The sequence below is a fragment of the Octopus bimaculoides genome, chromosome 19 (genome assembly GCF_001194135.2).
Source record: "Octopus bimaculoides isolate UCB-OBI-ISO-001 chromosome 19, ASM119413v2, whole genome shotgun sequence".
Taxonomy (NCBI): domain Eukaryota; kingdom Metazoa; phylum Mollusca; class Cephalopoda; order Octopoda; family Octopodidae; genus Octopus; species Octopus bimaculoides.
Window position 1 is genome coordinate 28,979,643 of NC_068999.1, and position 14,493 is coordinate 28,994,135.

At 32.9% G+C, this 14,493-nt stretch overlaps 1 protein-coding gene across 1 annotated transcript in view; it reads right to left on the bottom strand.

The window, feature by feature from the left end:
* The window catches only part of LOC106881211 (cullin-3), a 121,075-nt gene extending 108,642 nt beyond the window's left edge, over positions 1–12,433 (bottom strand). Inside the window, exons 1-2 of the mRNA XM_052974905.1 lie at positions 11,643–12,433; positions 2,948–3,183 (exon numbers count right to left, since the gene is read on the bottom strand). Coding sequence (XP_052830865.1) covers positions 2,948–3,183; positions 11,643–11,702 — 296 coding nt within the window. The 5' untranslated portion in view covers positions 11,703–12,433. The remainder of the gene's footprint in view (positions 1–2,947; positions 3,184–11,642) is intronic.
* Between the last annotated feature and the right edge of the window lie 2,060 nt (positions 12,434–14,493).

Here is a 14,493-nt window from a genome sequence, read left to right on the forward strand (position 1 = left end):
GAGGGAAGGCGATAACTTGAGTGAGGTAGAGAAAAGAAATACATAAATACATACATATATATATATATATATCATCATCATCATCGTCGTCGTTTAACGTCCGCTTTCCATGCTAGCATGGGTTGGACGATTTGACTGAGGACTGGTGAACCAGATGGCTACACCAGGCTCCAATCTGATTTGGCAGAGTTTCTACATCTGGATGCCCTTCCTAGCGCCAACCACTCAGAGAGTGTAGTGGGTGCTTTTATGTGCCACCGGCACGAAGGCCAGTCAGGAGGTACTGGCAACAGCCACGCTCGAAATGGTGTATTTTACGTGCCACCTGCACAGGAGCCAGTCCAGCGGTACTGGCAATGAATTCGCTCGAATGTCTTGTATATATACAAATATATTTATATACATATATATGTGAGGTGGTCAAGGATGTGGTTTATAGCAAAAAACTCACATAGTCTTACATTTGTTAAGGGAGTGCAGAAAGAACTGAATTTTCGAATAGCTGAAGTAAGCATTCCAACAGTTGCAGAAGAACCCTTCAAGAGCTTGGGCCGAATATATACTGGAACATTGTCAGATAGGGATCTCGGAATAGAAATTATGAAACAAGTTGAGGTTGGATTTTCAGCGATTGATAACTCAAAATTACTAGGTAAACATAAAATCCGGTGCTTACAATTTGGCTCAAGAAACATGCATAAATACACACACATACACTATGGGCTTGCTTCAGTTTCTGTGAACCAAATCCACTCACAAGCCTTTGGTTGGCCCAAGGCTACAGAAGAAGACAGTTTAATGAACCATTACAAGTTAACACCCATGAGAAACACATGAGCAAAGAGGGAATTACAGAGGGCTGATATTCTAAGGAAAGACTCTGTGTTCTGATTAATTCTGGGTCTGTGGTGGTGATGATACACAAAAGAGAGATAAGAGGATGAGAGACAAGTGGGTCAGGGATACCTGAGTGGATGTGGTGTGTGCCCAGGAGGTTTGAAATGTAAAGGTCATCATAGTAACAGAGTATCCAAAAAGTAAAAGAAAAAAGAGAATACATAAAACTACACAATTTCCAGTAAACAATACTAATTATTGACACACATCCCAAAAATACATGTAAATGAATAAGGGTGTGGTAGATGAAATCAAAGGATATTTTCAATTTTTATTGTTAGTTCCAATGTAGCAAGAAATCTTATATGGTTGTTTAATTAAATAGTTTAGCCATTTTTAACCTCCCCATACTCTCAAGTGAAATCATATTTTATAGTGAGAATAAAATTTTACCTGATAAGTAATATATGACCCTATGACGAGATAAGGCATAGGTAAATATTATCTTACTTGGAAACAAGCAAGGGTTGGCAGCAGGAAGCATGTCCAGTCATAGAAAATGTAATGCAATAAATTCCATCTGATCCATATAGACATGGAAAAGTGGAAGATAAAACAATGATAATATAGTACTTTCTGCATTTTCAGTCCCATCTTTTCAAAGATTTCATCACCATGGCACAGGCATGGCTGTGTGGTAAGAAGTTTGCTTCCCATCCACATGTATGTGTATGTGTGTGCTCCTCATGTATACACAGTTTCATTCTTACATAACTAAAATTTTAAGATATATTGTTTTTATAAATGACAATATTACTCCTCTTATAACTTTCTCATACATCTGTTTACATTTTATATAATATGAATAATATAATGCATATAATAATAATAATTGGTTCATTTGTATGCATATACAGGCATTTATGTATGTACATTTAAGTATATATATGTGAGTATTTATAACTTAACCTTATGTACTTTATAAAATCTCTGACGAAGCCTAGAGAAACAACCAAGTACCTCAGTTTCATCTACTAATTACTTCAGTCTACTGGAGTGATAAATGTAGAATGAAACAGCTGTAAGATATTATCCCAATTTCTATTACTATATGTTATATTTTTATAATTACTGATATTTTATATTTTGCATTTTATATATTATATATGTACGACATAATATGTCATATATGTATGTATATTGTTATAATTGTCCTTTTAGTAAATGAATAAATAAATTGGCATAATATAATATCTATAAGTTGATGAATACCACCTATTAATCCCCTCCATTTTCTTATTGCTCTATAAATTAATGGTAAAATAACTTTTTACCCTCACCCATTTATTACACTTGGTAATGTAATTGTCATGCAATGAAAAAACACTTGTGTAATAATAATTGGGTATTCTACCAGCAGTATATTGGACAGATATTATCCCTTAGTGGGTTGGATTCACAACCTCTAACTTTCTTTCTTGGATATATATATATATATATATATATATATATATATATATATATATATATATATATATATATCACCCACTACACTCTCTGAGTGGTTGGCGTTAGGAAGGGCATCCAGCTGTAGAAACTCTGCCAAATTAGACTGGAGCCTGGTGTTTCCATCCGGTTTCACCAGTCCTCAGTCAAATCGTCCAACCCATGCTAGCATGGAAAGTGGACGTTAAACGATGATGATGATGATGATGATATATATATATATATGTGTGTGTGTGTGTGTGTGTTTGTGTCCCCATAACATTTCGGCAAAAGAAACTGATAGGATAAGTACCAATTTTTTTTTTTAAAGTATAGGGGGCAATTCATTTGACTAAAAATTCAAGGCGGTGTTCCAGCATGGCTACAGTGTAGTGACTGATATAAGTAAAAGATAAAATATTCAAGCAGAGAGAATTCTGTAATATATTTATATGCACAGAAGGACTATAAAATTTCAGCTAAATTAAGGTTGAGACTGGCTCAGAATAATTAAAATCATAATTCCTTTCAAATAACAATACTGTTAATCAAAAATTTGTTTAGCTTCTTAAAAAATCATCAAAACTTGTGGCTGTAATTCTATATAAAGTATTAGGAAGAAAAAAAATGAGTATCCAAAACAGAATTAGTAATCAATCCTACCTTATTAATTAAATGTTCAGTTACTACCTCACGTAGACCTGTATAGAGTTTTTCTCCATGTTTGTGTAACACCATTGTATAAGCATTACGATAAAGTTCTTCAAAACTAAGTCCACTGTTGTTTTTTTTCTGTATTTCCTGTATAGCATTTCGTAACAATGTCCAAATACTATTAACATACTTCTCATCCATTGTCATCTGTAATGAGAAAGATGTATACAATGTAAAAACAAATTAATCTTTAAAAACCATTCCTTTGATAAATTTGACTGAAAAACTGCACATAAAACTAGATACCATAGCTACTATTGTAAGAACACTGATTTAAATCAAGCATGTAACATGTTCAAATTCTTCTCAGTCAAATTAAAGAATACCATCAACCTGAATGTGTTGAAGATATGATTACAAACAATACATTTTTGAGATATCTATAAAAGAAATGCCCAAGAATAAATACCTATCTTACTCTTAGCAAGCAGTTAATTCAACTAGTGGATGGATATATATATATATATATATATCAACTTTATCAACTGCAATATAAGCTTGATTTCAATTTTAAAACAAGATAAATAAATATTCAATGTGGCACCTAAAGATGATCATTTAAAATAACTATTGAACTGTCACTACAAACAAATATTACAGCATACTTTTACATCCATTTTTCTTACCAAATAAAAACTGGATGCTAACAAAACCATGTCAATTTGACAGTAACTATCAGTCTTCCTTAATCTTGACTTTGAGACAGTTTAGCACTATCAATTCTTTGTTCTCGGGAGTAAGTGCCAATCACTTGAAAAACAAATACTTTATATTACAATCTGGCCACATTAATGCACTTCAAGTAACCAATATGATCATTTTTATTGAATAAACAACCCCATTTATACCAAATAACGTTTTCTGATTTAGACTTTTGCAGAGCAGGCCAGTTAATTATGAAACAATCATTCTTATTTTCATCACAGTACATAGGTTTATGACCATAGTTTTGAAAGCCATTTCATTGTGAAACCAATGAATGAAAAAATTTAAACCACAAACTTGAATATATAAAAAGAAGCTGATACACTAAAAACTAAGTGACATTTCTAGCAGACTAGACTAAAACCACAAATTTACTGAAAGTATATAGTAAATATAGCTATATAATAATCATTTTAACCCTTTAGCATTTAAACCGGCCAAAAGTATTCTGCCCGTTTTGTGTTCAAACTAGCCAGATCTGGTCTCTCACACCAACCCTACAATATTGTTTTAAAAATTAACAGCTACCTCATCAAAATCTCATAGCTACAAGATAATGCATGATTAGTTCAAAACAATGTGGATGAAAAAGCATTAATTTTGGCAGAATAATGTGAACACTAAAGGGTTAATGTCAGCTTTTCAATACTTGTATGGATCAGAAGAGTGTATCAAGTCAGAGTTTCTACAGCTAGATGCTCTTCCAGGCACCAACTCGCACCTAGCAAGGTAACAATCTCCCAGTCTAATGAACATTGTTGCACAGAAAACTGGAAACAAATGACACAAAAGAACAAACCTTTTGTTTACAAAGACTGCTCAATCTGTCAAGACATGTCAAGAAGTCTAGGCATACTTTTGTGATAAATTGCAAGTAGATACTATTTGTATGAACAGAGAGACCTTTGTTTACAATCAATCAACACACAAAGATGAAGGTGGGGGGAAATATGTACTCAAACACATACACGAGAGGTTTCTTTCAGTTTCTATCAGCTAGATTTACTCACAAGGCCTTGATTGGCCTGGGACTACAGCAGATGTTTACCCAAGATGCCACAGAGCTACCGAACCTGAAACCACACAGTTGGGAAGCAAACTCCTTAACCACAAAACCATGTTTGTACCTGTAATTTGTATGCATGTGTGTATGTATATATGTATGTGTTTATACAACATATGGACACAGGCATCTGTCATATTATGATTACTTCAAGTTAGAGGATTTTGTGCTTACAGAAATTGTAGAATATGACCACAAATTTTGAGATGTGGTCTGTAATTTTGCCCTTATGGAAACTCAAATGAATCTTAAGAATTTAAAAGATACGCTTTATTTTTAGCAATAAAAGTTGGCATTTTATCTGAGATTATAGCTAACAATCTGAAAAACTATAATCATGACATGTGAGTGTGCACGCACGCAAGTTTTTCTATATAATTTCTTGTGTAAAGAGGAGTATCTATGAACGTCTATAAATCAACATTCACCACCATCACAAACAATAATCACCAACACCAAAGCCAATACAACCCGCCAACTCTTTAAATGACCACCAACAATAGCAACAATACTGTGAATAAACTAAGAAACTGTCTAAAATAAAAGATAATCTAATGAGATAATGTAATTTTAATCTTAGGTCATTGAGACAGCAGCAACAATAGTAGTATCAGCATGTCAGCCATAAGTCAGAAGTGTAAGGTGCAATGTGCCCATGAATCTGGTAACCCTTTAATTAACTTAATCATACAGTGCTTCCTCCCAACTCTCACTCCTTCACCTTTTTATTTTCTCATTTCCATTGGAATAAGACAATTTTTTACTCACACAAAACAGAACTTTCTTTGAATTTACATACCATTCAAGATGTCTGGAAACAAACCAAGAAAGGCAGAGATGCAAAAGGGAACCATAAAGGAATTACATTGGGTATTGGTACTTGGAAAAATATATAGCCAGACTGTAACACTGACTTTACAAGTTTTCCATCAGCCTATATCAAATTCAGAAAGATATTGTGGTACTTGCAAATGGTATAGTGTTTGAAGACAATGTGATAGGCTAGCGTCCCATAAAGAAAGTTTAATGAGGAGTTGATGCTGTCAGAATAAGAGCAATCTTCTAATACTGATGAGAATATGAAATTATAAGAAGAGTTTACAAAGAATTTTGGATGTTTTTCATTTATCAGGATGTTGATAAATTATAAGACAGAAGATATACATCCTCCCAATAGCTCACATTTTCCAACCACCTCTCACACATCAGACATTTTTGTGATAAGAACATACCCTATTATGATATTATTTATTCCCTAATGTATTTCACTTCAAATGTTTTTGTGTATACATATTGTACTGTTTAAGTTTAGAAATTGCAATTTTCATGTATAGAAGTGGTTGTATTGTTTGTTTTCTTGTGGGAGGAGGCTTTTTTCAAAGAAATCTATCACTCTATAGTATGAAAATCTATGGGAAAATTAATTTTGCTTTATGAGATTTCACTTTAACCAAGATTTTTAGGAATATATTACTCCTTTAACACAAGGAATTCATAGCTATTATATCTTGCAGCTCCTACTGATCTTTTTCTCTTGCTCTCTTTCCCCGACCCTACTAGATGTGTGTAGCCATAGTTACTCTACAAAAACCTGCTCTGACTCAACCTTTCTCATAGTTTAATCTTCTTGTCCCTCCACCACTTCTCACAGTCAGTAGTCCTGCTAGCAGCACAGTGACTTCAATAACGAATGTGGCATGAAAAAAGCACCTAGTGAAGTGGTTGGTGTTAGGAAGGGCATCCAGCCATAGAAACCATGCCAAACTAAACATTGGAACATGATGCAGTCCTTAGAGTCATTGGATGCTGTCAAACTATCCAACCCATTCTAGCATGGAACATGGGCATTAATGATTATTTATGTGATAGACTTCTACAATTTTCTGTTCAGAAAGTTTATTCAAAAGGCAGTGGCCAATCCCTTTCTATAAAAAGAGATACTTGTCCAGAGATTTCAAATCAAGAGAAGTAGGAAGAGATGTGATGCTTGTCAACTGATCACAGTTCTCCTAGATCTTGCCCAATAAGAACTGCCTTCAAGTTAATAACAAAGGACACACATATACATTTGTATTTGATGTCCTTGTGCACCGCACAGTGGACTCTCCTACATTGAGCTGTTCGACAAAGGCTCTCATTGACACCCTTGGGTTGTCAGCAACAACCACGTGGATATGCTGGATGAACTTAGGCATCCTGATAACATTTGATGGTTGAGTAACTATCTCTTCAGCACAGATGATATATTCCCACCAGCCCTTTCCTGATCCTGAAAACAAAGGACCAGGCCACATTAAAAATATTGGTGATTTTCAAGATGCAATGGCTGGAAGCTATGGTCACAAACACCTCATAATTGTGTAACAAACCTTTTGCCTAATAAGGTCAACTCACATTCTATGTGATGTGTGTGTTTGAATATGCAAACATAAGAGCAAGAGAAATTGTAATGAAACTACTGCTTACTTGAATTAATAAAGATCTCATATCAAGTTAATCTGATAAATGAAATAGGCAGTAATGTATTCTCAATATAATTAAGCCCAAGTCAACCTGATCAAAAAATGTTTTAACTGTAACTGATCTATTTTCAGACATATGCAATGTGTTCCCTTTTTGAAAGCAGAATGTCTCATACATTCATACATGAAAAGGAATTGGAAAACTTTTGCTTAAGCCAAAAGGAAAATAATTTTACTCTTTGTGAAAAGAAATGACAGTAAAAGCTATATGATGAGAAAATCTAAAAAAATAGGCAATTCAATGTAACTTAAAGTTGAAGTGTTGAAACATTTTGAAGACCTGTGCAAGACCTGTAAAGCTGAAAATAGCTAATGTGATAAAGCTATATAAATAGTAGTTATCCAACTTTTGAAATAAATGGGGTTTTTTTAAAAGAATGTTTGATGCAAGTTATATATTTTACTTAAATAATTCATAATTATATGTCAAAGGAACTATTTATATGCTGTTTATTCTTCGAATATTTTATCAATGTTAGTTCCTTCTCATCACATTTTATTCAAATATTAAACGGTTACTAGACTAAAGGTTTTTGATTTAATTTATGCTATGATTTGATCTCTATATCTGCCAATCATCAAGAACAAGGAATTGAAGGAAATTGACAAATTATACTTTACCATCTCACAATATTCAAATAAACATGTATAATCCATTTGGATTATATAACCATCAATACAATAAACTTACTTGAACAAAGCCAACAAAGCAATGTGCATATGTGAAAACCTGGGCAAGATTTTTGATGAAGGCCAGGAGTTGCCCATGCATGTCTTCCCTCAACGACACTGTTTATCGAAGGGAAAAGCCATTGGACTTGGGCTGATACAGCTTGGTAATAGTGTCACTTGTAGACAATGCTGTCAGAACACAAAGGTTCAGACATCTTGCTTGACTTTCTGACAATTTCACTAATCCATTGCTTGGACTGGTATTTTTTTAAAAATCAAGTCTATAAGGATGAAAGATAAAGTTGACTTTGGTAGGATATTGTGCGGTATAAAAAAGCAAATGTCAAATTTTTTTTATTCCTGAGTCATAACAAAAGGCAGCATCCAGACCCATTATAGAACTTGATACTGGTGGTAAAAGGAAGAAACTATCTTCAAACTGGAAACCAGACCTAAATGTTTACAATAGAGTGGCTCAGATGACTAAATGCATCTCCTAAATAAGCTACAGCAGGATTTGAATCCAGAATGCAAAGAGTCAGAACAAATATTGCAAAGCATCTCATTTGACACTTAAACTATTCTGATATTACTGGTACTCTATTGATGAAAAGCAAAGTTGACCATAATGGGATTTGAACTCAGAATGTAAGAGGCCAGAATAAATACTGCAAGGGGTTAGCATAAATACAAGGAGCTAGAATGAATACCTTTAATGATCAAGCCTTTTCTATAACAGGCACTCAGATTGTTTTTCAAGTTAAACATCTAAAGCTCAGTCTTCAGTATCCATTTCAGATTCTTCTTTCCTATTCATCATTTAAAAAAAAGAAAAATCATCTCACCACCAAAACACTAACACCCTAAACTTCCCTCACATTATATCACCATTAACTTCTTCATGTTAAATCATGTCAAGTAACAGAAACTATTACTTTTACAGAAAATTATGATTTTACCATTCTTTACTACTTAGGCTGTTAGTTTTGCCGAGGAATATTCTACTTTATTAAAATATTTCTTGATATATGAGTCACACTGCACATCATGTGGACCCATTGATTACATCACCTATATAGTTATTCTTACCTAATCCTTTATAGTGCAGAGGGTCTTTTGCCTGATGTTAATCTTCAGAAATTCTTGCTGCCAATTGTAATGTAGATTTTACTATGACTGCATTAAGCCTTTTCATTCAATTTTCAAACTTTTTATGCTAATAATTCTTTAAAATATCAGAAATATATTTCACAAAAACTTACCTTAATTTGCTTAATAAATTAAATGCTTAAAGAAACTGCCATATTAAAACAAAATTTAAGCTCTTAATAAAAATCTACACTTGTAATATCTTTTTCAAAAATTCTATTAAATTATAGATGAAAAGACTAATTTTGAAGAAATAATTTAACTCAAAGCATACTGTTATATAAAAATTTATATGTTAGTTGTTTTTTTTTTTTATTGTTGTCAACAAAAGAGCCCAATTGTTAACCAATCAAAATCCCTAAGTTCAACAAATTCGATAGCCTAAGATGTTTTTTGATTAAACATCTGATAAAGATACAAATTTTATTTATTGTGAATTGAGCAAAAGTACAGATGAGCTAAGACGCAAGACTCAAACAAAATCAAGTATAACTTAATTGTTTTCGACCACTATCATCATCATTATCTTGCAACACGCTTTTCATGCTAGCATGAGTTACGCGGGCGGGTCTGCTATACAATTTAGCTGGTTTTCTAGTTACAGCAATTCATTTTTCTTGGCAGATCGGCCAACTACTGTTAAATTGCTAAAGTATTTTAAGAGATTTCCGTTCTAATACCAGAATGATCAGTATGGTGGTAATACTAATAAACGATATGAAAAGTAGGGAGCTGAACGTCATACATGAACAGTTAGTAAGATGCTAAATGCAGTTTATCCTTGAAGTATTTACCTATGTAATAAATGATTGACATGGCTAATTCATGTCAGCAAATGACATTTTGTTTTTCAAGTCATAAAGTATGTAAACATTGAATTTGTAAATCTATATAAACCTATTGCAAACATATTTACTAGGACTAACGTCGTCATCTTTGTATGGTATTTAAAAGAAAAGGGCCGAAATTCTGCATTTTTTTTTTTAATAAACAAATAATTTGAATGTATTGCGATTACAAATTTCTTACTTAATGACATTCTATTATCAATGATCTCAAACAAGGAGGGAATTTGATCCAACAGATATGAATGAAAATTGAGCCTGGTTCTCTCAAAACGTTGACTGCTACTTATTCACTGCAGTAGTAGCCTCAAGACTTTATATGGTGAAGTTGAGACATAAACAAAAAATCGATTTTTAAACTACCTATTGTATACGAAAAAAAAAGCCTCCAAAGTTACACAATGAAAACGAATAAAACAATATTAACAAAAGGACTAATCAACGTGTATATTAATTATTTACAATTTACAAGAAATGTTCTTCATTCAATATGAGATTCTTTAAATTTAAAAGTTCACTAAATCTGCAAAATACAATTACAAGAAACACGAGCAAAATATTCTTTGTAAATATTACAAATTTCAGACATTTTCAATACAGCAACAAGACTTGGGGGGGGGGGATCGAAACTTACTGTACTTGAAATGATTTCACTATACAAAACCAATAAGAGATTGTCCATATTAACTGAATTAACCGATAATTGTTTTATCAACCTAAACCAAATTTGAAATCACAGGAGCAAAATAATGAACTAGTAATTGTAATGATAGTTCCATAAGAATAAAAAAATGCAAATAAAATTGTTATAGAAACATGCATATAATTATTCATTTCAGAAAAATATTTAAATATGTGGCAATAAGAAATATTTTCGATGTTTTGTCACGTAACTATTTTATTAAAAAAAAAATAATAAACAGGTGCGCCACAATGTATGGTAAGGAATAATAAATATATATAGGTCTGTATGTATGCGTATCTATTTCATATAAGGGTGAGAGATAGCAGGACACTGACAAATTGAAGAAAACATACTTTATTATTAAGTTATATTACCAATAAATTTATAAAATTTATTCGATGATAATGAAATATATACAAGGACATTATTTTCAATTTTATTAAATGTTTTTTTTACATATGTATCATTTTCATAACATTTATAATATATGTATATAGAAAAGAAACTTTCAATGAAATAAAAAAATTATTCCATAACAAATTTCAAAAATCATCTAATTTCTCAGTTGATGTCAATAAAAACAGGCTCAATTGTGATTATCTCAGCTTGTAAATATGATAGTATACTAGACAGTTCGTAGTGGCACAATTTAAATTTAGTTAGATCTAAGAATCTTTAACACGGGTAAATACTTCTATTTTTTAAAAGGCGAATTTTGTAGAGCAAATAAAAGTCTTTCAACGAATAAATGAATCTAAAAGTGCAGACTGCTATGGTTACAGAAGTCTTTCCAAGACTTACTTTAACCCGCCATTTTGAATATTTTTCTATTTTATACATGTACTGCTACATTAGAAAATACAGTCTCGTGAAAATTATACTGATTACAACAAAAACATAACTTGATTGCATTTATGATAATTCAGCATGTAATTTTACAAAATCAAGAATAATGCAATACTTACAGGAAAGGCCCTAATGCGCATCTTCGTGTCTCTCTTATGGGTTCTTAAACCGCCACTCATCGCGAATGTCCTTAAAGTTGCAAGTCAAAACAGATATTTAATGAAATTATCAGCAAAATAAGGCTGCAGAGAGTATAAAAATTGAACCAAATCGCGATCACCTTTAATATCTTTAAGAAACAAATGTATTATGTCTATTTGTTATACATGTATATACATACATTAAAGGTGTAATATTTTTATGGATGTGTATATGTTTAAATACTCAAGTCATGCAAAAAGACTTGATGAAAAATGTTTTTTCCATTCAAAGAATGCTGTTTGAGAAAAAGAGTTAGCAATTTTTAGGAATATGTAATATGTAAAATAATTCCAGATAAAGGATAAAATGTGTTTGTGTTCGAGTGAGATATAGTGCTGTCTTGTTTCCTTTCCGTGGTTTACGCTTTTAAAAGGAATTCGTCGGTTACAATGTCAATATTTGCCGACACTTGAATATTCTAAACAAGGAGAAAAATCTATTATGTTTGCCAAGAGTGAATCAATTGTCGCTGGATGAAACATTCCTTTTTCATGGTGACCTACGAATCATCTTGTGTTCTTCGACACTCACCAACCTAACCTGCTTCTTTTCGCCAACGATTAACGTAGTAAACAACCGCTTCAAAAAATAGTCCCCTCTTCTAGGATGCTATCACACAAGTTTACAAGGAAATTTATTATAAATTTATACCAAGAGGTAGATAATACCAATCTATCAACTATCGGAAATGTATTATTATAAACTAAACTTGATGTTGTCGAACTGGCACTATATAGTATTTTTATCAGCAACAGTTTTTGATTGTCAACGCCCAAGGAAATTCAGCTTTACCGTTTATTTTAGGAAAATCTAGTATCTTCTAACAATTAAGATAAGATTAATTCTAATTCTATTAACTTAATCATTTAAGAAAATAGTTGCTTTCCATTTTATGCTTACCAAAGTTCCATGTGTTGCGTGAATATTACTTTGCATTTACCGTATACCTATTTCAATAATCAAATCGTGTAGCTTATTTGTCTAATGGACTATCATACTAACATATCCATTCATCGTTCAGTCGTTTTATTTTACTGATGCCATTCATTATTCAGCGTTTTTATTATACTTATTTCTTATTAATATATGCATATTCGAAAAGTTATTTTTTTAAGAAAAGTTATTTTTTAAAATTTGGAGTGGTGGCGCAATAACAAGTAAAGAGATGCGTCTGATTTTACTGACAGAGGGGAGATAATTCGTGAACTCGAGTAATGTTTTGTTTTCCTTCATCGAGCTTCGCTTTCATAGACTTCACTCTTTCTTTCTCTGTCCCCACCACATGCTTACGTAAGTACATGCATACACGCATGCATGCACATACACATGCATACATACATTACACTACACTACACTACTCACTCTTTCATTGTGGATGACACGAAACTATAGGCAAAGAATATGCATGAGATGAAAAAGAGCCTTGACCTGGTTACAACATTCTCAAAGAATATAGGGTTGGAGTTTGGTCAGGATAAATGTTGTTATACGGTTGTGAAAAGAAGGAAAATGTAAAAGAAACTGACATTTTCATCAATGATCTAACTGTTTCCCCTGTATCTGACGAGGAATGTTACAGGTACCTTGGGGTAGATGAAAACATATCTTACGATGACACTTGTTACAAGACGCATGTCACTAAAGAATATCTAAGTCGAATAAAGAAAATATGGACCTCGGAACTCTCTACATTCAATAAAACTGTGGCCCACAATGTGTTTGCTGTGCCAGTACTTCATACCAACATTTGGGTTACTTGATTGGACGCTTGATGAGATCCGAACCATTGATGTAAAAACCCGGAAGATACTAACACACATAATTTCCACATCGTCAGTGACGTAGACCGCCTCTACCTAAAACGAAAACAAGGGGGAAGAGGCTTAACATCAATCCAAACTGTCTTTGAATGTCGTATCATATCACTTCGGCAACATCTTTCAACCACAAAGTGTCGAAGTGCACCTCTTGACCAAGTCTGCATACATGAGACTTGGAAAGCAGCATTCCTTGTCTGATAGCATTAAATACATGCCCAAAGAAGTCACACAACTCTACCACAACATATCAGATGAAAGGATAAGGGTATATCTGCAGAAGACCATGCATGATAGTAACATTGATCATTAAAGCAGTCTATCATGGACTAACAACCAGATTACTAACTCCCACTTTGGAGGGTATGCGTTTGCAATCCAGGAACAAGAAATATCAACCAAATATCTGATGCACAAAAGGGACAGAGATGCAGGAAAAGCAGCAAAATGTGATAACTGATGCAGACTTTGTGGAGTTAACACTGAAGATATTACCCACATCATAAGCAGTTGTCTGAAAATGCCATTATGGTATTATCTGCCAATGAGACATGATGTAGCTGGGACACTGTATAATGAGATCCATCAGAAGGATAACCTCATGGCCAAAGAAGTAAGAACCTACAGTATGGAGTACTGGTGGAATGTCCCAGTGGAAACCTCAATAAAATGTAAACATAATAGACCTGACATAGTAATTTGAGATAGAGAAGAGAAACTGTACAGTTGTGGAAATCAGCCGTCTAGTGAATGTTAACATAAAGATCAGTGAAAAAGAAAATACCTATACTGAACTATTGAGGAATCTATAACTACTCTATCCAGATTACAAGTTCAGGTTTATACCTGTAATCATTGGGGCACTGGGATATGTACTACACTGCCTAAGTACCAATCTTGAGAAATTAGGCTTCTCAAAATCAGAAAGGTGAAAGCTGATTCAAAGACTGCA